Source organism: Tachysurus vachellii, chromosome 12 (assembly GCF_030014155.1).
Source record: "Tachysurus vachellii isolate PV-2020 chromosome 12, HZAU_Pvac_v1, whole genome shotgun sequence".
In the NCBI taxonomy this organism is placed as follows: Eukaryota; Metazoa; Chordata; class Actinopteri; order Siluriformes; family Bagridae; genus Tachysurus; species Tachysurus vachellii.
Genome location: NC_083471.1, coordinates 5,693,433 through 5,715,378, shown reverse-complemented (window position 1 = coordinate 5,715,378; position 21,946 = coordinate 5,693,433). Strand labels below are relative to the sequence as shown.

At 38.7% G+C, this 21,946-nt stretch overlaps 2 protein-coding genes across 6 annotated transcripts in view; both read right to left on the bottom strand.

Annotated features, from left to right (window-relative positions):
• Positions 1-4,636: 4,636 nt before the first annotated feature.
• On the bottom strand, positions 4,637-6,460 carry LOC132854813 (G-protein coupled receptor 6). Its single transcript, XM_060883435.1, has 2 exons — positions 6,310-6,460; positions 4,637-5,933 (listed from the first exon to the last, which is right to left on the bottom strand). Exon 2 carries the CDS (start codon positions 5,915-5,917, stop codon positions 4,913-4,915), a length of 1,005 nt encoding a protein of 334 aa, XP_060739418.1. The 5' UTR covers positions 5,918-5,933; positions 6,310-6,460; the 3' UTR covers positions 4,637-4,912.
• A 5,101-nt stretch (positions 6,461-11,561) lies between these two features.
• Positions 11,562-21,946, bottom strand: part of fig4a (FIG4 phosphoinositide 5-phosphatase a) — a 46,068-nt gene continuing 35,683 nt past the window's right edge. For all 5 annotated transcript variants that reach the window (XM_060883395.1, XM_060883399.1, XM_060883396.1 and 2 more), the window contains exons 22-24: positions 14,832-14,917; positions 13,337-13,426; positions 11,562-12,209 (exon numbers count right to left, since the gene is read on the bottom strand). In XM_060883395.1, the coding sequence (XP_060739378.1) occupies positions 12,032-12,209; positions 13,337-13,426; positions 14,832-14,917 (354 nt within the window). In that variant the 3' untranslated portion in view covers positions 11,562-12,031. The remainder of the gene's footprint in view (positions 12,210-13,336; positions 13,427-14,831; positions 14,918-21,946) is intronic.

The window sequence follows — 21,946 nt, the reverse complement described above, 5'->3', positions numbered from 1 at the left end:
TGGCCACAGGACCTACCAGCCCTCCCAAGCACCAAAAGCTACATCATTACTGGACACAAATTCCATCTGGTCAAGTGGCCTTCAGCCAGCAAGAGGCTGTGAATTCGACATGAGGCTATATCAGAAATCACAGACAGACACTCTTCCGTAAGGTTTGGCTAAGCAGAGAAAAAAAGTTCTCATAGCAAAACCAAATATCTAAAAGGATAGAAGCATAGCATACTAGAACAATGCATTACAAGTGGTAAAACTGGAAATGGACTGATTCCTTAAGTGCTAGGCAGCAAGCCATTAGTGGATTTTGATATGGACTCCTTCTATCTGGATGGAGGTTCAAGAGGTGATTAAAGCAGTCAGAGCTAATTTTATAGTACTGAGAGGTTTAGAAGTTTAGAGCCACCTCAGTGCTCAGAATTCAGGGCAGGGTATTTTTTGGCATTTTGTCATAAAGAGAGTTTCTCCTGCAGAATACCTATATTGACACATCTGTGCAACATGGGTGAATTTTAGGCATGACAGCTTGGAGCACATGGTTGGTTTTATATAGCTAATCAGAGAAGCACAACAGGTGAAAGAAGAATGGTTTATGGCTTACGAACGTGGCGTCCTCTTTCGATTCCTTTTACTGCTATGGATGGAACGGAATAAATACATTCCTGTGTATGGAATACTTGTAAGAGTAGGGCCTGGGAAATATCCAGCTTCCTCAAATTTGGCTAGGTCACTAATGCAGCTTTAGCAGAGCAGCTGTATATGGAAGACCAACACTTGCAACTACTGACTAACAAACAACACTGACAATGTGTGTCACATACAAGAGAAGTGATGCAGTACACTGACTCAAGAGACTCTAATATCTTGAGGTTGATCATAAAGATTCACTCTCTCACTCACTCATCTTCTACCGCTTATCCGAACTACCTCAGGTCATGGGGAGCCTGTGCCTATCTCAGGCGTCATTGGGCATCAAGGCAGGATACACCCTGGACGGAGTGCCAACCCACTGCAGGGAACACACACACACACACACACTCTCATTCACTTAAGCACTCACACACTACGGACAATTTTCCAGAGATGCCAATCAACCTACCATGCATGTCTTTGGACCGGGGGAGGAAACCGGAGTACCCGGAGGAAACCCCCGAGGCACGGGGAGAACATGCAAACTCCACACACACAAGGTGGAGGCGGGAATCGAACCCCCAACCCTGGAGGTGTGAGGCGAACGTGCTAACCACTAAGTCACCGTGCCCCCCTTCATCAATATTCAGATAGTCAGAAAATAATTGGAAAAAGTTGGAGTCAGTGGGGTCTATAGGATGAAGCTCCTAAAGCCCCAGTGTGACAAATCCCAGAACAAGGACAGATGAAAACTTGTACAGATGCAGAGGGAATGGTGAATCCTGCAAGGCAGTAGGATAATGGCAGAAGGGAATCTGGACAAAATAGTGCACTGTTGTAAAAGATCACCTGAACAGACATCTGGCAGGCAGACCACCAGAACACAAAGTTCATGATCCATTTAATCTACAATCTCCAGATTTGGAAAAGAATTAAGGCACCATCATGTCTCCTTTGCCAAAAATATCCCCAGCAATTACATAAAAGCCTTGAGAGTAGATTGCTACTGTAAGTACTATGAATTGGTGCTTAAGGCAATGACTAAAAGCACCTGTGAATAATGAGAGTATTTGAATCACTGACAATTTTGGCCAGTTTTTAATCTCAGTGTATTTGTGTGTTTTCACACCAGTAAGTGAAAGGTTTGATAGGTTCCATGTATATGATGGAATAATTTTTATTCAAATGCAGTATTAGATCAAGGCATGCATCAAGGCAAGCAAACTTATCCAACATAAAAAGCAGCAAATATTGGACAATATTTGGGTCATTTGAGTAAAAGTATTTTTTTCAAATGATACCATTTTAGGTTTTAAACCATTCAGATATTTCTGTTGAGGTGTATTCTGTTCTGTCCTGCTTGTAGTTATAGTAATAAAACAATGTTACTGAAGCTGTATGAGGATAAAGAAATAATGCGTGAAGATCCTGACCAATGCCAAGTCTGTGGGTAATGTTTCTCAGTTAGACTGACAGCCGCAATCCCTTTCCTGTTCACTCTGGATGCGGGATGGCTTACTTGCACCATCAATGCTTAAAGCATCAAATGAATAAAGAGAAAGGGAAAAGCAGCAAGACGTGCACTGACAGCCGCGCAAGGCGATGAAAAATTACAGTATAGTGGTGAAATAGTTAGACAAAAATAACACTTTCTATGAAACCATAGTCATTTTTCTTATTTCATACTAAGCTAACTATAGTAATAATTTCTTAGAAGCATTTTTCTAAACTTAAATAGTGCCTCACGAAGATGCAACGTGTTGTAAATCCTTAACTTATAATCATGTTATAATGAATGTGTCATTATTCACTCAACTGTCAGCTGTCACCTGCATATATCTAAAGAAATCCAAAATATTGAAAAAATATTATAAAAATGTTTCACTTCGAACATTCAACCCAATTACTATCACCGCTACTATTTAAAGGAATAAAAGCCGTCACTGTGTGATTATGAATTAATGTGCCACAGTTGACCTTTCTTATAAATGACCATAGAACTATAGCAACCACATCAAATGCGTTTTAAAATGAGCCTCTACTTTTGGGCCTCTGTGAATGTTCATGATGTCATTTTTATGGATGTCAATAAAACTCAAGCATGTATAAAATTCCTCTCTCTTCAGACAGAGTGACAACATGGACTACAGTACATACAAACGCCAGACCACGCGTCATTCAGCTCTCGTGAACCAGAACACACTGACAGCACACACTCCCACTACATGCTGTCATGTTAACTAGCTTGTAAAAATGTGTGATTTGTGTCCCTGCGCCCACAGCTCTCTTATATCTAACTGGAACGACAAAGATAAATAAAAATACGACTTCAAATCAAATCTCTGTTACTAGAAACGTCATGGGATAGTAGACACAAGCATTTATTATGCAGCTGTACCTGGCCTTCTTTGCCTAAAACAAATGTTCTTATGAATCTCTAACACATCTGCATGTTTGACAGAGAAAAGTGATTTGCAATTAATCTTAGTACTGGGACAAATTGACCGGTTGTACAAATTGACTCACTTAAATGTTTAAACCAGTCATATATATATATCCAGTTGTATTTGTAGATCATTATTCAGTGTCTTTCTGGGACCTTCTGAAATCCACAAGAGCTACAGTTTACATCTTCCTTGGCTGAGAAACAAGTTTAGTTCCGTTTTTATTTTGCTTTATGAAATATTCAGTGGTTATAAATGTATATACACTTTGTTAGTTTTTGATGACATTGTTTTTTATATGTACTGAAATCTTGGCGTTAGCCTTCTGGAACTCTCTATAATACTTTTTGGACATTTTTTCTAAATTATTGAGATGTTTTGGAATCAGGTCTGGTCAATTTACTTTTGAGGTATGCTTTCAATCATTATCCTGCTTATTTTCTTGAGTTTTTTTTTTTTTCTTCAGTATTTCTGGTTAATCCTTCATTTTTTAAACTTAAATAACGTCTCACGAAGCTTTAATGAGCCATTAGTATTAGTGATTCCTTAACTTATAATCATATGGTAATGTTCATGTGGCAACGTGTCATGTGTACTCTAAACAACTATCATGACCGTATAAAGCTACACAATTTCAAAAGTGATTAATTACATGTTTAAAAATATGATATGTTTCTCAACTGCACCAATCCCTTTTCCAGCAAAACATTCCCCTCAACATGATGCTGCCACCACCATGTTTCACGCCTTTCTTACTCAAGGTCTTGGCTGGGTTTTTCTGGATTTTCTCAACTTATCAAGAACACAAAAGACTTATCAAGGACACAAAAGACACTGGCTCTAAAACACATCCTTGGGTGTACTCCCAATTAACTCCTTATTCTGACATTTGACACTATCATGACATTTTAAAGAGACAGAATTTGTGTATGTAATTTCTCCCTAAACAATATAGTAACAGGAAATGTGCAGAGTTTACAAACCGAGATCGAAGCTCATTAGTATTAGTGGGGGTCACTAAGATGGAGTGTGTTCAGGATTCGTCTACAAATGTTCTCCAAACTTATTAGACATTACATAAAGAAATTCTGTGTTGTTCATTTCAAAACACATTGCCTGAGTTTAGGCAACTTTTCACAAACTTTTTACTTCCTTAACAAATTTTGTGTTTATTTTAATAAAACAAGGCAGTGTTCCCAACTAGCTACCTAAATAAACAACCACACTATACAACCGTACTGAGCAGTAAAGCATCTCAGGATGCACATCTCAGTGCAAAGATTTGTTCAACAAATATTTTGTAGTTTTGCACCCAGATTGTATTTTTTTTGTCTACTTGTTTGCTGTAGAACTAATATATAGGTAATGTTTTTTTAAACCACATTTTGCTGTCTGACAAAAGATTTAGCAAACTATAAAAGTATTAACTGTGCAATTTACAAAGACAAATTGAAGAAACACATATTTAATCCATTTGCTTTTCCATATAAAACCATATATTCAGAGACAATTTTACAAGATAAAAAAAAATCCATAACATAAATCACAGAACTTACAGGGTTGTACAATACTGCTTTGGTATTTAAAATCTTCAGATAAAGTGCTGTTTTTTTTGTTTGTTTTTTGTTAGATTGTTTTTTACTTTAAATAGTTCAGATACATTCTTAACGTGAGGTTGATGCTTTGTTGCCAAAGTCCGTTGTTCACAGCATTAAGACCGTCTCATGGCTGGCTCGAGTCATAAGTAAAGTGCAGTTGTGTAACTGACTAACTTTGATTTGACACTTTCATTTTAGCAGATGCAGGTAATGTGAAGTGAGTTTGAAGAGAAAAACGTGCCGCATCTAGACCTCACTCGGTGATCTGGAACGATAGGACACGTCGGTGCGCGCACTGCCGCAGAAAAGCACGTAGAGCGAGCGCTGGATCTCGGTGTTGCGATATGCGTATATGATCGGGTTGATCATGGAGTTGTAGGTGGCCGGTAGTAGCGTAGCGTACGTGTACACAGCTGGGTCCTCGCGCTCGCCCACCAAACAGTAGATGGCAAAAGGCAGCCAGCTTGCGCCAAACGTGCCAAGGACGATGGCGAGCGTAGAGACTCCTTTCTTGGTGGCGGCATAGTGCGACGGCGCGAGAAAGTGGCGCTGAAGTGCTATCTGGTGCGCATGGCGGCAAACAATCTTGCAGATCTTGCAGTAGAGGCCAAGCATGAGGACAAAAATGGTGAAGAAGGCCACGGCGAGCATTGCCACGTTGGTGCGCGTGAGTGGGGGCACGACGCTGCAGGAGGCCGTGTCATGCACGCAGTTCCAGCCAAGCACGGGCAGCATGCCGAAACACAAGGACGCTCCCCACGCGCCCAGCAGCATCAAGTGCACACAGTGCAACGTTCTCTCCGACAGGTACGTGAGCGCGTTGTACAGAGAGAAGTAGCGGTCCACGGTGATTGCCAGCAGACTGCTAATCGATGCTGTGAACGAGGCTACGAGGAAACCGACCGTGATCAGGCTGACCGTCTCCGACGAGATCAAGTACTGGAACGCAAAGTTTAAAATCAGTCCCACTCCCGCCAGCAGGTCGGCTGTTGCAAGGCTACCGATCAGCACAAACATCGGGGTGCGCAGAGTCGGCGTGTAAAATATGATCGCCACAACGATGGCGTTCTCACATGCGATCACAGTGCCAGAGAGGCACAGCATAATGTCCCATGGGTTTATGGGAAAATCGAGAAGCAAAGAGGATGAGGAGAGCGCAAGGCTGTTGTTTCCGCTGAAGGCTCCGGCTTCCAGCCACGAGGTCATGGGAAATCCTGCCACGCTCTCGTTTGCTGTTGCGCTCTCATTCATCTTTACAGTGTCCAACCTGCAGAGAGAGAGAGAGAGAGAGAGAGAGAGAGAGAGAGAGAGAGAGAGAGAGAGAGAGATGCATATTACAATTAGGAGAACAAGGCAAAAACCTTTTAATGCAACACGAAGCTGAGGATTTTAAACGTAGAGAATTCCCAGTGAAGTCACATTTACTCTGTAAACAAGTAATTGCTAATGCACAGCAATGAACTAATGAATATTAGAAACGAAAAATAAAATAAATACTGCATATAAAATACATACTGCACTCGTTATTGAACTGTGATGCTATCCATGGTGCTGAAACGAAACTCTTCCCTACTACAGCAAAGTCGCGTGTCTCTGAACATTAAAACGCAGTAGTGAGAAATGAAAATGTTAAGAACACGTACCTTTTAGTTCACATTAAGGAAAACTGTGATGCTTGTTCTCCGTGTAAAACTTCCTGTAATAGCTTCTGGTCTTGAAGGAAAAAAAAGCTTTCCACGAACATGAAGGTTTAAGACAAACCACTGGCCATACAGGTCTGAAGACAGCACGAGAAGTGTGTGTTTGTGGAAACCGTGTAGACCGCTAAAAACACGAATGACGTCAAGACCACCCCCCACATCTCTCTCTCTCTCACACACACACACACACACACACACACACACACACATACACACACACACACACACACACACTCAGAGAGCGCATGCGTATCAAAGAAATTTAATCTCAGGACACCAGTAGCATATTATTCCAAACACTGTAATGAAGGTACGCCAAAGTATAATTAAACATATATTACTCGACCGGTTTCCTGGATCACTTTGTAGCACACATTGGCTGTAAAATGAATGTTAATCAGTAGGATATGAGTCAACAGAGGGACCTGTGTGTAAGTAATGTGACCTGGTCATTGGTGAAAACAAAAACAACACTTTTTATTTTAGAATTTAGGGCAAGCACCCCATCCGATGCTAGGAATGACAGATTCACAACCTAAAAGTCTCTGTACATTTTCTAGGTTTGTCTGTTCCCAACAGAAAAAAAAACATCCAGGTAATTATCACACAGGAGTGTACTGTACTTTATGAATTAGATCAGTTCCTCCTGATCACCTGTTACAGAAACGGACTGTCCTCTGTACTACTTGTGGGCAGTCATAGTACTGAAGAGAACTGTTTTTTTTTGTCCTGCATAGAAGAGGCGAGACAGCAGCCTGTTTATTTTTTTATTTTCAATCGGACTAGTGTGATAAGCCTAGTTAACTGGTAAACATCTTATATTACAAATCAGATGAAGAGCTTTAATACATAAGAGGGAGGAAGTATTTTTCCTATTCGGGGTTCAGAAGAACTGCAAGTAAGTAAGCTTTATGGTATATACAGCATCTTACATACTCTTAACATTTAAGGGATTTTTGAGAGGATCACTATGATTTTTAAGACCATGCAACTTAAAACTAAAAGTTTTTTTCTTTTTCTAGTAATGGTTATAAGTCTCTCAGTAAAGAGAGAAAATGCTACCACCAATGTCGTTGTCATGCATCATATGCAAAAATACATTTTCTTTTTTTTCTCATACAGTATTTTTTTCACTACAACTGAGGCTATCTTTCTGTCTCCAATCCACACATGCATCTCTCTTTTATTCTTTGGGCCGGAATGTGGGACCAATTATCTGGTCAGTTAATTCACATGGCCTTTGCGTCAGATGGCATTCAAACATGGTTCAACACAATAAGCACCTCATTAGATGCTTCAGTACCTTAAACATGGCATTAAACCTCAATGTAATGATTATGACTGGTAATGCAAGAATAGCATTAATATTCAATTAGTTTATTGTAATTTTTCTATCTAGCATCAGTTTGATATCGTTAATTGTGCATAATGACAATTAATACTTAATAATGACTCAAGCATTATTCTGAGCATCATATTGTAACTGGCCAGCTGCAGTTATGGCTGTTATCCTACTTTGAATAGAAAGTTCATTCATTCATTTTCTACCGCTTATCCGAACTACCTCGGGTCACGGGGAACCTGTGCCTATCTCAGGCGTCATCGGGCATCAAGGCAGGATACACTCTGGACGGAGTGCCAACCCATCGCAGGGCACACGCACTCTCATTCACTCATGCACTCACACACTACGGACAATTTTTCCAGAGCCCGGGCCCGGGGGAGGAAACTGGAGTACCCGGAGGAAACCCCCGAGGCACAGGGAGAACATGCAAACTTCACACACACAAGGCGGAGGCGAGAATCGAACCCCCAACCCTGGAGGTGTGAGGCGAACGTGCTAACCACTAAGCCACTGTGCCCCTGAATAGAAAGTATTTAGCGATTTTATTTTGCTAAGATTTTTTTTTTTGTATAAAGTATTTTGTAAGTATGTCTGAATTTGGTGATTCAGCCCATTGAGCCCTCAGAATCTGGTCAACAGTTGTTCAGACAACTAGTGAAAGCAGCAGTGGAGTCCAAGGCCTTGCCGACCTTCTTGGTGCAACACGCAGGAAGGGTTAAGGATAGAGAAGGACAAGCATACAAGTAGTGACTTCATGAGTCAGGGCATTCTGTACAAAAAGAAGTGACTATGGACTTGGCACTATTAAAGAGGTCCACTGTGCCGAGCTAGAATGTTTGAATACAGACACCACTAACCCTGAACTCAAGTACCATGAAAACAGTGCATCTGTGACAGCCCTTTACAGCCAGAGCAGATGAAGTTCCATAATGAGACCTGTCAACAATGGGCCCACCTGAGGAGATTCTGTTTAGGGTGCAAATTACTGTCTAGATGGTTGAAACCAACCAACCGGCTGACTGTGGTCCAGCATGTGAATATACATAAGAGTCTATGTACTCTAGAAGCCACAAACTCCTAAAATTGGTCAACTGGTTATAAGGGAGATGTTCTGCTGTAATCACCAGCAAACCTTTGTTTTTTTTCTTCTGTTGCCACAACTGTAGTGATGAGTGAACGACTTTGATTGGCCAAAACATCAATATTTACCATACATTGGCATGGTTGTGTGACTTGTCACTGTTTAAGGAAGCACGTTGTGTGCTGTCGCGTTTATGTTTCTATGTTCTGAGTAACCTTGATCATGGTTTTATTTTAGTCATGTTATGTATTTTTCAAGCGCTCACATTTTGGTAAGTACCATGTCTTGTTAAAGTTAGATAACATATTATGTCCTTGTCAAATAAACCATGGTTCATCTCTATCCCATTGGTGCACTTGGGTCGTTCAATCATACCACACCATCGCCAAGGTGACATTCAGGCGATGGCTTTATAAGCCCAGCCTTAACATCCAATCACAATCTAAGGGAGTTAGGGAAAAGAGAAGGTTGAACAAGTCATGTCCTCATGGCACATTGCACAAAACAAACCAGTCATTATTACATACCACTACTAATGTATAGTGAATGGTACAAGATATCTGAAATACGTACTGTATCAAACTGCACTGGGATTTAGCCAACAGTGTGATCGGTAGTATTGTTGTGCTATGTGTTGAATAACACTTATGTGTTGTGAACATATCAAAGTGAACCCTGTATTACATTTAGATTCTATGGCTTACCAGAATTGAAATGCTTAAACAAAATGTTCTCAGTTATTATTTATTAATATTAAACCATGCTGATTTGTAACATCACTGACACTAATAGGTATTGTGTGCAGTTGTGAGAGTGCTGATTATATTTTTGAACCTTGGTCCTGGAAGATGAAGTGGTTAATGGTGGTAGAAATGGTTTTAGATAAAAAAAATGGAGATTTTTTTTTTTCCTCTAGAAGGTTTGATACTGTAGCCTTGCTACCTGTCCTGTGAACTGTATCTCTGTGTATCCTGGCAACCACATGAGCTTCATGCACTTAAGCCAGCGAGCAGGGTAAAAAAAAAAAAAAAAAAAAGGAGTGATCTGAGTAAACAGCAGATGAGAGAGAGAGAGAGAATGAGAGAGGGATAGAGAGAGAGAGAGAGAAAGAAAGAAAGAAAGAAAAAGAAAGAAAATGCGTATTCATGCATTGCAAATACTTACATAATAAAATAGATACCACAGAAGCTTTATCACATAAAACAACCAAAAACAAAACAGGGATATTAAAAATTCCTGATGCCAACAGGTTCCACATTTTTCATTTGATGACACAGACACTGAAAGAAGACAAAACAACCAGAGAAAAGTGCAAAAGTGCGTTAACCTATATGTAGGTCGTCCTTATTCTGCATGAACACACATACATGCACGTGACTCGGCAGATCTCTGAGCTGAACAGCACACCACGGGAGGATGAAGCAGAGACGAGGAAAAAAAAAAAGGCAGCAATGAAGAAAATTGCTGAGCTTAGAAAGATCAGAACAAGAGGGCGAATGAAATAAAAATACAGAATGGTCAGAGGTGCACGAAGGTAAAGACGGGGGTACGAGACGATGCTATTATATACACGAGAAGGAAAAAAAAAGAATGATGTCAAGCAGAAATATACGTCACTTCCACATCGATGCTACTGTACGACAATAATAAATATCTTCAGACATCTCTTCTGTTTTCGCCCCCGTCTTCCTTAAAATCTGACGTGAGATGCTTTTCTTCACAGCCTGTTTATAAAGAGTGGTTGTTCGTGTTACTGTAGCTTTTCTTCCTGTCTGAAACAGACTGGCTATTTTCTCAGACCTCACTCATCGAGTTGGTTCTGCTCACAGAAAATGCCTTCACAATATTTTATCCTGTCACTGTTTAAACTCAAAAAAAGTGTTAAAGCTGAAAATCTCAGAAGATTCTGAAACACTGAAACCAGCCCATATGGTACCAACAACCAGGTCATGGTCACTGAGATCATTGAGATTTTCACCATCATCATGTCTAATATGAATATGTTAAGTCTATGGATGTTCATGTGTCCAGCTATACACCTGCAGGTATGAAATAAATACACAACACACAATAGGAGCTTGCAGAAATGCTGCTGGTACCTTGAGTAAAGCCCTTAACCCTCTCTCCAGCTCCAGGTGTGCTTTATCGTTGCTGACCCTGCGCTCGGTCACATTAACGACAATATTGTTCTAATTCAGTTTCCACACATGAGGTCAGGTGTTCACATACCTTTGGCCATACAGTATATAAAGACTGTGTATATTAGCGTGTTATGAATATATTTAGTTTATAATCATCATCGGGTTTCGAATCCTTCAGTCGGCTTTCTGTTCCTGTTCCTTTAAAACAAGGAAGTCATAGATTACAAATGAAGACAATCAATAATCAATTATTTTTTAATAAATGCTAATAGCTGCAACTCCTCCATGTGCAATGAGCCTTAAGCGGTAATGTGTGTGTATGAATGTGGTTTGTGTGTCGACGTGTGTATTTTTTTGTGAGATTGCCATGTCATTTGTACACCGAGCCACGTGAATTTCCCGTGCTGCTGTTTCTATGGTTCGTCCGTCTGCTCTGGAGTCACGAGGCTCATGGGCAAAAGAGACTGAAAGCGTGCGAGAGAGAGAGAGAGAGAGAGAGAGAGAGAGACAGAGAGAGAGAGAGAAAGAGAGAAAGAGAGAGACAGACGGCCGAACAAAGACGGAGAGAAAACGAAGTGAGCTGACGGAAAAATCAGCGCTAACAAAGGCAATGTTTTGAAAAACAATGTAAAGTCAGACAGAACTTTAATAAATACACAAATGTAATATTTTTAAAACGACTTACAGATGCTCATGCACATTAAACCCAATCATGGCAAAATAAATAATAATAAGGTCAAATATGAAGCAGAATAGCAGTCCAGTTTGGATAACTTGTATATATTATCTGGGAAATCTTTACTCCGAGGATATTCTACGGCACTGAAAAAAAAAAACCTAAATGATCGGTGGAATCTTCATGTGTTGTGTTATAACTGTAAATAACATCGAATATGAAATAAATTCTCAGCCGGTCACAGTCTTGCATCTGAAACCATGTTAAATTAGGATCCAGAGACCGAGAGAGCAGACGTGCTGATGAATTGTATGAGATCTTTTTTAGAGGAAGGTCAGCTGAAGATTTTATCGCAGTAAGGATTTCTTCTTTCGGCCTTACTGAAATACTTATCTAAAGAGACGGAAAACGTGACTGACGCGTCACATGTATCTGTTTTTCACATATTCACGATAAATGATCAGATCTTCTTTGCAATTTGTTTTGATATCTCCCATGCCAGCTTGGATGTGCGCGCGGAAAATGTTCTGACTCTCCGAGTCGACCCTCGGAGCCGACACCCCGTAAATACTGTCGCTACTGAACAAAGACACTGGAGCTCTGTGAAAAGAAAGAGATCAATAAATGGATTTGTTTCTCTTTTACGAACAGGTTAAACAAAATAACATGAAGACCTGATGAAGAAACCTTGAGAGGAACCAGAACCAAAACTTTGGGGTTAGTGTGATTATAAAGCATTACAGTATTCAGGTGCTGAAAAGTTAAATCAAACAGTACTATGTTGAACATATGAGCGTATTGTAAGTAAGAGTCCTTTATGACTACAGCAGAGACAAATCAACAGTCTGGGGCTTGTATTCATAAAAATTCTTGAAAGAGTTTCTCCTAGTGATGAAATTCTTCAAAAATTCTTTCAAAAAAATATGTGGGCATTTCCCCTTAAAAATGAAAGAGAAGATCGTAGTAAAGATAAAAGTTATTCACAAAGCATCTTAACCCTTAAAGGTGGGGTGTACGATGTTTGAAAGCCACTGTTGACATTTGAAATCACCAAAACAAACACGCCCCTAACCCAAATGGGTGTCACTCCGCCCCATACATGCATACGTAATCCAGGCAACTATTATGGCAGAACCTGCAGGGGCAGCTGGCCGAGGGGATATTTTTATCAATAAATGAACTCAATGAGTAATACTATGGTAATACAGATGTGTTTTTGTAGTACTGTGTGTTGTACCGTGAAAGGTTTAGCTCCGTTTCACGCAGAAGACGACGTTAAACACCTAGAACCCGAGACAGAGGTAACGGCAGGAATCCGCCATGTCAACGTTTCAACCGCTTTCTGCTAATGTCAGACATACACACTGAACACTCTCTCTGCCGCATATTGACAAGACACGCCCCTTTCTGCTCATTGGCTACACGTTTGTTTTGTTTGTCGGCCCGACCCGGTTTTCTGAAGCATTTTTCAAACATCGCGCACCCCACCTTTAAAGCTGCTTTGAGACAATGTAAATTGTGAAAAGCACTAGACAAATAAATTGAATTGAAATTGCATGTTATGAAGAATTTAAAACAAGCTGGACAAAAAGGGTAACTTCTTGATATAGCATGTGTGAAAACGAGGAACAATGTAATATAGTATAAGATACTAGGGGAGCAGATTAGACTGTATTTTAATAGGGATTTAAAAAAATTTCCTGTGTGCGTGTGTGTATGAGACTTACATGTTGATTACATTTTCCAGATATTCTCTGGTGTCCATCAACTGCTCGTTCCTTTCCACTTTGTGTTGGTTTTGGCCAAGGTGTGAAAACCTGTAGAAATGTTTAACCACCATCACATCATTGAGTCATCTTTAACACATGCACAGCACACACACTGGACGCATAATAAACTTAATGCAGACGGCTTGTATAATAAAAGCTTACATAATTAAGAAGCAGCATAATCATCCATAATGACTCATTTCTGTACAGAATATGAAATGTGTGGCAGAAGGAAATATTGTCAACCGACACAATGTGCATAATAGGAATGGAGAGCTATTCTAACATCACAGATATGCTGTGAACAGAAGAAGACGTGCACATGGGCAGCTTTGCTTACACGTGACATGAGACTGATTGAAAGATAAAAGAATGTCATCAGCAACTCAGAGATGTTCTACATCTCTGGAGGCTTCAGTGGCCATCCTTCATGGCATGACTTCCACAAGCCATTAGACTCTGTCCGTGTTCAATCAGAATAAATACACATTCGTGTCATGTTGATGGAACCAGTTTGAGACTGCATACTTCAGAGATTCATCTTCAATCAACTGTGCGGTTCTGAGGAACCTGTGCATGGTGCATGATGTGGTCTTCCCCGGTTGTAACACATCCCCCTCAAGTACTGATCTTCTTGTGTGTTTTGAGATGTTTTTCTGTTCATCGTGATTGTAAAGAGTGTTTGTCTTAGACAGTCACAAAAACGAGGAAATTGCATTAACGGACAGGTGTACCTATTAAAATGGCCAATAAGGAAACTTAATGCAGAAGAAGCCTTTATTGGTGTACTGTAAAGACCAGCTTCAAATTCAAGTGTAAAAATCAAGTCAAATCTGTCAACAGACCGTCAGTGTATCGAAACAGATTTATCTGAGACACAGTTGCATAAGGAAACCATAAAGTGGTGTGTGTGTGTGTGTGTGTGTGTGTGTGTGTGTGTGTGTGTGTGCTACCAATGCATGGAAAAGTGCTCAATAGTGTGTGACCACCTTTAAGATACCTACCAATACACAAAACAAAGCAGTTCCCTTCAAAAGTGTTGGCACCTTTTTATAAAATAAGTGTGTGTGTGTGTGTGTGTGTGTGTGTGTGTGTGTGTGTGTGTGTGTGTGTGTTACCACTGCACTGAAGAGTGCTCACTAGAAAAGAATATAAAAAGGAACCCTGTTTCTTTGTCCCAAACCTGCCCTCTGGTTCCTTCTTCCACTCCGAACCCACAAGAGTGCTACAAATATCAGTGTATTTCACGTATAATTACATTTTTACACTCCAGCTATATGTGAAAAATGACTGATTTCCATTCAGAGATTTAAGTAGTGCAGTAAAATAAAATAGAGACCATTCTCTGATTTATGAGACTCTGTGCCATACACCATAATGGCACACTGCTGCACTGGTACTGTTCACCATCCCACCCCTAATTCACTTATAATTCAATTCTAGCACATCTGACCTGTAATATATGAAAAGGTCCTCGTCCCTGGGTAAAGCAGACAGGTTCAACCCATATGGCTCCCGTGCAGGCTGCTGTTGTTGCTCCTGGAAAATGGGGGAAGAAATTCAGACAAAATATCAGTTTACTGAGAGTGGAAGCTCCTAAACTTTAGATTACGTAGAAATGGACATTAATATAATTTATAGGTCAATATTTGTTATTTATTATTATTTATTAATTATTAATTATTTATTTAGCTATTTATTTTAAAAAATAATTAAAAAATATAAAATAAATAATAATAATAATAATAATAATAATAATAAAAAATACATAAATAAATAAATAAATAAATAAACAAATGAAAAAATATATATAATTATTTAACTTTTATTATTTATAAATAATTTACTTATTTTAATATTTGAAAAAAAAAAAACGTTTTTTTACGGTTTCTATCTAAAAACATTAGATATTTGTAAACTGATCTTTACGTTAATTACGTTCATGCAAACGAAAAACCAAACCATGACCAAACCAACAAAGATACAAAAGCATTTGTTTGAACTTTTCTCCTGACTTAAATACAGTAAGCTGCAGTGTGACACACAATCCCAGTCCTCTCATTACACACAGAGAGAGCATAGCGCCTGCAGCTCTGAGCTTCTAAACATGACGACTCATAAAATCCTCATTATAACCCACAATGTGCTACATTTACCTTACTGATGTGTTTCAATTAAATAACGTGATGTTTAATTTTAATATTTTATGTCATTTTTATAGCAATTAGTTAAGTTTTTTTTTTTTTTTTGCAGATTATTTTTAAAAAATGTATTAGTCCAACTCCGTGTCCGGAACTAACGACTGACAGTACATGATCTCCAGCCAGTTTCAGAACTATTGGCACCCTTGAGCAAAAATGCAATGGAGAAAAATGTCCTTGGATGGATGCATGGATGGATGGATGGAGTGATGTGCGTGTGTATGGGATGGATGGATGGATGATGGATCCACATACTCATCCATCCATTCACCCACCCAAATATCCATCCATATATCCATCCACCCATGTGGGTGTGTGTGTATAGGATGGATGGATGAATATATGGATGGATATGTGGATGGATGTATGGATGGATGATGGATCCATATATTCATCCATCCATCCATCCATCCATCCATCCATCCAATACACACACCCACATGGATGGATGGATAGATGGATGAGTATGTGGATCCATCCATCCATCCATCCATCCATATATCCATCCACCCATCCATCCATCCATGTGGGTGTGTGTGTATTGGATGGATGGATGGATGGGTGAATATATGGATGGATATGTGGATGGATGGATGATGGATCCACATACTCATCTATCCATCCATCTATCCACCCACATATCAATCCATATATCCATCCACCTGTGTGAGTGTGTGTGTGTGTGTGTGTGTATAGGATGGATGGATGGATGGATGGATGAATGAATGGACGAGTGTGTGTGTATATTGGATAGAGGGATGGATGGATGGATAGACCTTTTTTATTTATTGAAGAACTTTAAATACTGAATTAGAAAGCTACTTAACATGGAGCATTTGTTCCAGTAACACACAAACCCTATTCAACTTTTGCACATTTATTTTAACCTTACGTCTAGAATTTTACGATCACTAGCGCAGACAGTCCTACTCTATCCCACATTTGAAAAGACATACGCATAAAGTAATTGCAAAAGCCAGGAAATAATTTAAAGGTTTAAATATTTGATCAGTTCTGAATTTGTTCCTGTAACTCCTGCCGATTTGATGCATTTTTCTACGGTTTCCAGAGCCGACACGCTCCCCAAAATCACAACCGTGAAAAATGTCTTATTCATAAAGCAGAGGGAAAAAAGATAAATGTTTTGGAAAAAGAAAAAGAAGAAGAAGAAGAAGAGCTTCTCAAATTGAAACAGCAGTGAAGAAAAGGATAATAGGAAAAATCCTTCTTTGTGACAAGCTGTTATGAGGTTTACAAAGACACAGATTTAAAAAAAGAAGTAGAAGAAAAAATGCTAGACGTCTAGACCAACACATGACCTAAAAAAATGTTTGTTTATTTCAAAGCACTGAAGGTAATAAAGCATTCATAACTGAATTGGGTTAAAACTGACAAAATCATACATAATGCATGCCTTAATCAACAGTTGGTTAGAAATGGAGTATTGTACAGAGAAAGCTGATTTTTTTTGATGTGAGAAACATGGCTCTGGTTCAGTCGTGCTTATTATCCAACATGGACTCACATGAGGCGTGTGGAGTGTTGGGCAGCAAGTTTCAAGTATTCAATCAAATGTTTATTCAAGTCATGAAGTCACCATCCTGCTTTCAGTTCACATCCAAGTCGATTCCAAAAGGAGTTTACTTACGGTTTACTTATTCAACGACTCGAGAACTACGATAAAATAATTATATAATACTGAATACTGTAATACATTGGATTCATTGATGATTCCATGATTCTGAAACAAATATTTGAAAATTTCAAGAGTCGATTCATTTATTCCACGATTCCAAAACTAAGATAGAATAAATGAATCGACTCTTGAAATTTTCAATGATTCTGAACCAAATATAATTGCAAAACTAAGATTCAAAAATTGGCAGAGTCGATTCATTGATTCTATAACTAACATTAAAACTGATTGATTCCTGGCCTCGAGTTCGAAGCTTTGGGATCGATTTGTACACACTGTCAATGATTTTTTTCTCGCATTGAGGTGTGTCAGTTAAGGAGACATGCTGTAGATTAATTTATGTATTTGTTTATTATTTTATTTATTTATTTGGAATTTGTCTATTCAGAAAATGAACAAATCTGGGTTGTAAACATGAACTGGTACCAGGGGCGTAGATTTATAAAATCTACTTTTTATAAAAGTAGGGGACTTTTATAAAAAGGGGACTTTTTATAAAAAGTAAATTCGTCCCCCTCACTTTTGTAGTGGAGAGTTGTGTTCACCACATGTTGAGGTTTAATGGAGCAATGTATATAAATGCAGAGTGATTTAAAATTCAAAGAGACAAGAAAGTTTAAGATAGTCTATACATGACGTTCACGGCAATCAGTCACTCACTTGTCACGTCAACATCACGCGCCCCCAGTACTGTAGCTCGAGTCGCACCTGCGGTCCAGCATTCGGTTACGATGAGCTCAAAGCGGCAAAAAACGCTTCACTCCTTTTTTTTTATAAAAATGTCAAGCAGTGTAAGTTGGCATACTGTATGGTATCCGAATTGTGTTGCACAATGTTTAGTAACTCTACCTGTTGCTCTTGTTGAATAATTAGCAAGTTTTAATTTAAAGGATTATAAGGAAAAATAGCTGCTTTGACAAACGTTATACTGTATAAACTCTTTTATAACGTCTTTTGTTTTAACAAGTGTGTCATCAAAACCCTTCAAATAAGAATAAAGATAATGTTGAACTGAGATTTTACAGCATGTTTAACTCTGCCAATTCTACATAATATCAAGTATGTGTCACTGTATGTACACGACAGAGACGAGGACGACGAATAGTGACATTAAAGATGTCATTTTAATAATCAGACCAGATTAAACTGGCCACGATCCATTTTTCTTCATTTTCTAATTATTTTACATGGACATCACTAATAACGTCGCTGCTGTCGACCAAAACATCTCTGAGTGTGAAAAGAAGAAAAAACGGTCTATTGAAGAGTTAGTTACCACCATGTATTAACACATACACACACACACACACACACACACACACACACACACACACACACACACACACACACACACACACACACACACACAAGCACAACCTCAAATGAAATATTCACTAGCATAGTGCACTAGATAACTAAGGGCTAAGTGATGATGTAGACTAGTAAAGTGTCATTTCTTCATTTCATTGTTTTAGTAAACATAAATTAAAGAAAAGATTCACAGAAGAAATCAAATCAAATGAATCATATTCATTTTTGCCGGTCGATTTGCTCTTTTTGTTTGTATTTTTTGCATTAAAATCGTATAAATAAATTATTTAAAATACATGTATTAAAATTATATAAATAAATACATGTGTATTCTCAGTATTCTAGCTTGGGATGAATGTAATGAATAGAATTAAAATAAAAATAAATAAAATTAAAATAATGATTTAATTGTAATGTAATTGTTTCTCAAAGAAAATATCATGCACTGTTTTCATCATTTGTTTTCATTATGCAAGCTAACATTATATGAATTATGACAATTTGAGGAAATGTTTCTTCAACGTGTCAATATTTATGTTGTGTTTTGAACGTACAAAAAAAAAAAAATTAAGTATTATTTGAATGTGGAAGTATCCATTACTGTGTGCCATGTACTGTGCATACACAAAATACAATTTGAAATATGTAAACAATATACTCTTAGTACCATTATAAGGACATCTTTGTACTTTATACTCAAAAGGGTACATGTGTAAATGTGTACCTTAATGTACAACTATAAATTTTTGGGGTTAAATAAGGTACAAAGATGTCCTTTTAAGGGTACTGTCCCAGTGGCAAGCTGTTCTCTTTCTTTCTTTCTGTTTTATAATCATAACACATATAAAGCATGATTAAAAAAATCATGATTAAAAATAAAACCTGTCATTTACACAAGGGTTAACTGAAAAAAAAAAAAAAAAAACACTTTTTAAATGATGGCTACGCCCCTGATTGGTACACAACCTCAGTGAGGTAAAAATGTACAGAATGCGGCAACCTTGTGCGTCTAATTTAGGTGCAGAAACAAAACCACCACAGAAAGAGTGTTGTGTGATTGTGTGGATGGAAGTAATGCCAAATAGGTCATAAGGATAACCGCTAAAAGCACCTGGGCAACAGTGACTGTGATACACAAATGCACCACCCTTCACCATGGAAACACCTCAGAGCGGGGAAGAAAAAAAAGCACAGACACAAAAAAGGGTAGACAAAAAAAAGGCAGATGGCAGCTGATGCTTTTACTAAATTTGCTCTGCGTCAGCTGTAGTGTCACAGAGGCCAAAGTTCAGCTGCTACGTCATAAGTCTTTGATATTTTATGATGTCTTGGGAACTGGTACAAACCAGCGTCAAGGGTGGATGTCTTCTCTTAAGCACACTAAGCAAAAAAGATGGATGGATGGACGGATGTGTATGTGAATGGATGGATGGATGGATGGATGGATGGATGGATAGTTGAGTAGTGGATGGATGGATGGATGGACGGATAATTGGAGAGATTTGTGGATTGATGGATGAATGGATAGTTGTGTGATGGATAATTGGAGAGATTTGTGGATTGATGGATGAATGGATAGTTGTGTGATGGATGGATGGATAGTTGTGTGATGGATGGATGGATAGTTGTGGGATGGATGGATGGATGGATGAACAGATAATTGGAGAGATTTGTGGATTGATGGATGGATGGATGGATAATTGGATAGATTTGTGGATGGATGGATGGATGGATAGATGGATAGATGGATGGATGAGTATGTGAATGGATGGATGGCTGGATGGATAGTTGAGTAGTGGATGGATGGATGGATGGATGGACGGATAATTGGAGAGATTTGTGGATTGATGGATGAATGGATAGTTGTGTGATGGTTGGATGGATAGTTGTGTGATGGATGGATGGATAGTTGTGGGATGGATGGATGGATAGTTGTGGGATGGATGGATGGATGGATAGTTGTGGGATGGATGGATGGATGGATGGATGGATGGATGGATGAACAGATAATTGGAGAGATTTGTGGATTGATGAATGGATAGATGGATGGATGAGTATGTGAATGGATGGATGGCTGGATGGATAGTTGGGTATGTAAATGGATGAATGAATGGATTGATGGATGGATAATTGGATAGATTTTTGGATGGATGGAAGGAAGGATGGATGGATGGCTATGTTGATAGATGGATGAATGGATGGATGGATAATTGGATAGATTTGTGGATGGATGGAAGGATGGATCAATAGATGGGTATGTGGAACCTCACAACCTCTTTCCACTAACTCATGCAGATTCAGCATTTTCTTAACAAAGTCTTGCAGAGGAGCTTCATCAGATACAGCCATTGTACTTGATATAAATGTGTTGTAATAAAAGGCAGAGAAGGAGGTTGAGTGGGTTCAGCAACAGCGTGGAATCTCTAATGAGTGTGTCATCAATTCCAAGTCCGTGAGCTTTGCGAACAAAGCCCTGAGACTGAGAATCCAACAGAACGCTCACATGCTGGGGAAGAAAAGAGACACGTGCCCACTCACTGAGTGCACTCTAACCCTGGTGTGCTGGAGAAAACAAGATGATCTCTAATCAGTCAAATAGATTCGGTTCTACAACTGATCAGTCAAACAAAGATCTCTGTCATTCGTAATGACCACAAACAAGAACTTAACACAACACAACCTTAACAAAGAAAGCGATCATTAATTGGAAAATATGAAGAAATCCTCGCTCTTTCTCTCTATAGTCTTCCTCTCTCCTCCTCCTAACAAAAAAATAAATAAAATCAAAACAAAAAAAAAAACAAATATACAGGCAGACAACCTTGTTGGTATGGCAACATGACAAAAAAGCTTGAGTCACCCGTGTGGGATGTGTGCTCGCAGAGAGAAAGTGAAAAAAAAAAAAGAAAGACAGGGAGAAAGAGACTGCTTGTAAATGCGAGTCGGTGGCTTTGTATGATGGTAAAATTGAAAATAAAAAATATCCATCTGTTTGTCCGTTCTTTCAGCCACTAATGTGCTACATCTGCATTCAAGCATTTAGGAAGCTCTACTGTGGTTAATGAAGTGTTAACAAAGTGAAGTGTTTTCCAAAGAACTGCAATTTAGTGTCAGTAGAGAGCACACGCTTGCTTTTTCCCCAGATTTCTAAAGCTGTTTGGTGACAATTTCCATGAAATAATACTCAAATTTGGAGATCGGGTGGCCAGGATTTAAAATTACTAAATTAATTTAATTCTTAACGAGTGCAAGAGAAAGACAGAGCAAAAAATAAAGTGAAAGAGATAGATAGATAGATAGAGAAAGTGCAAGGAAGAGAAAGCAAGAAAGAATGAGAGAGAGAGAGAGAGAGAGAGAGAG

What these genes read in the sequence shown, in the direction of transcription:
- LOC132854813 (XM_060883435.1), bottom strand. Translation starts at nt 5,917, where the DNA reads ATGAATGAGAGCGCAACAGCAAACGAGAGCGTGGCAGGATTTCCCATG.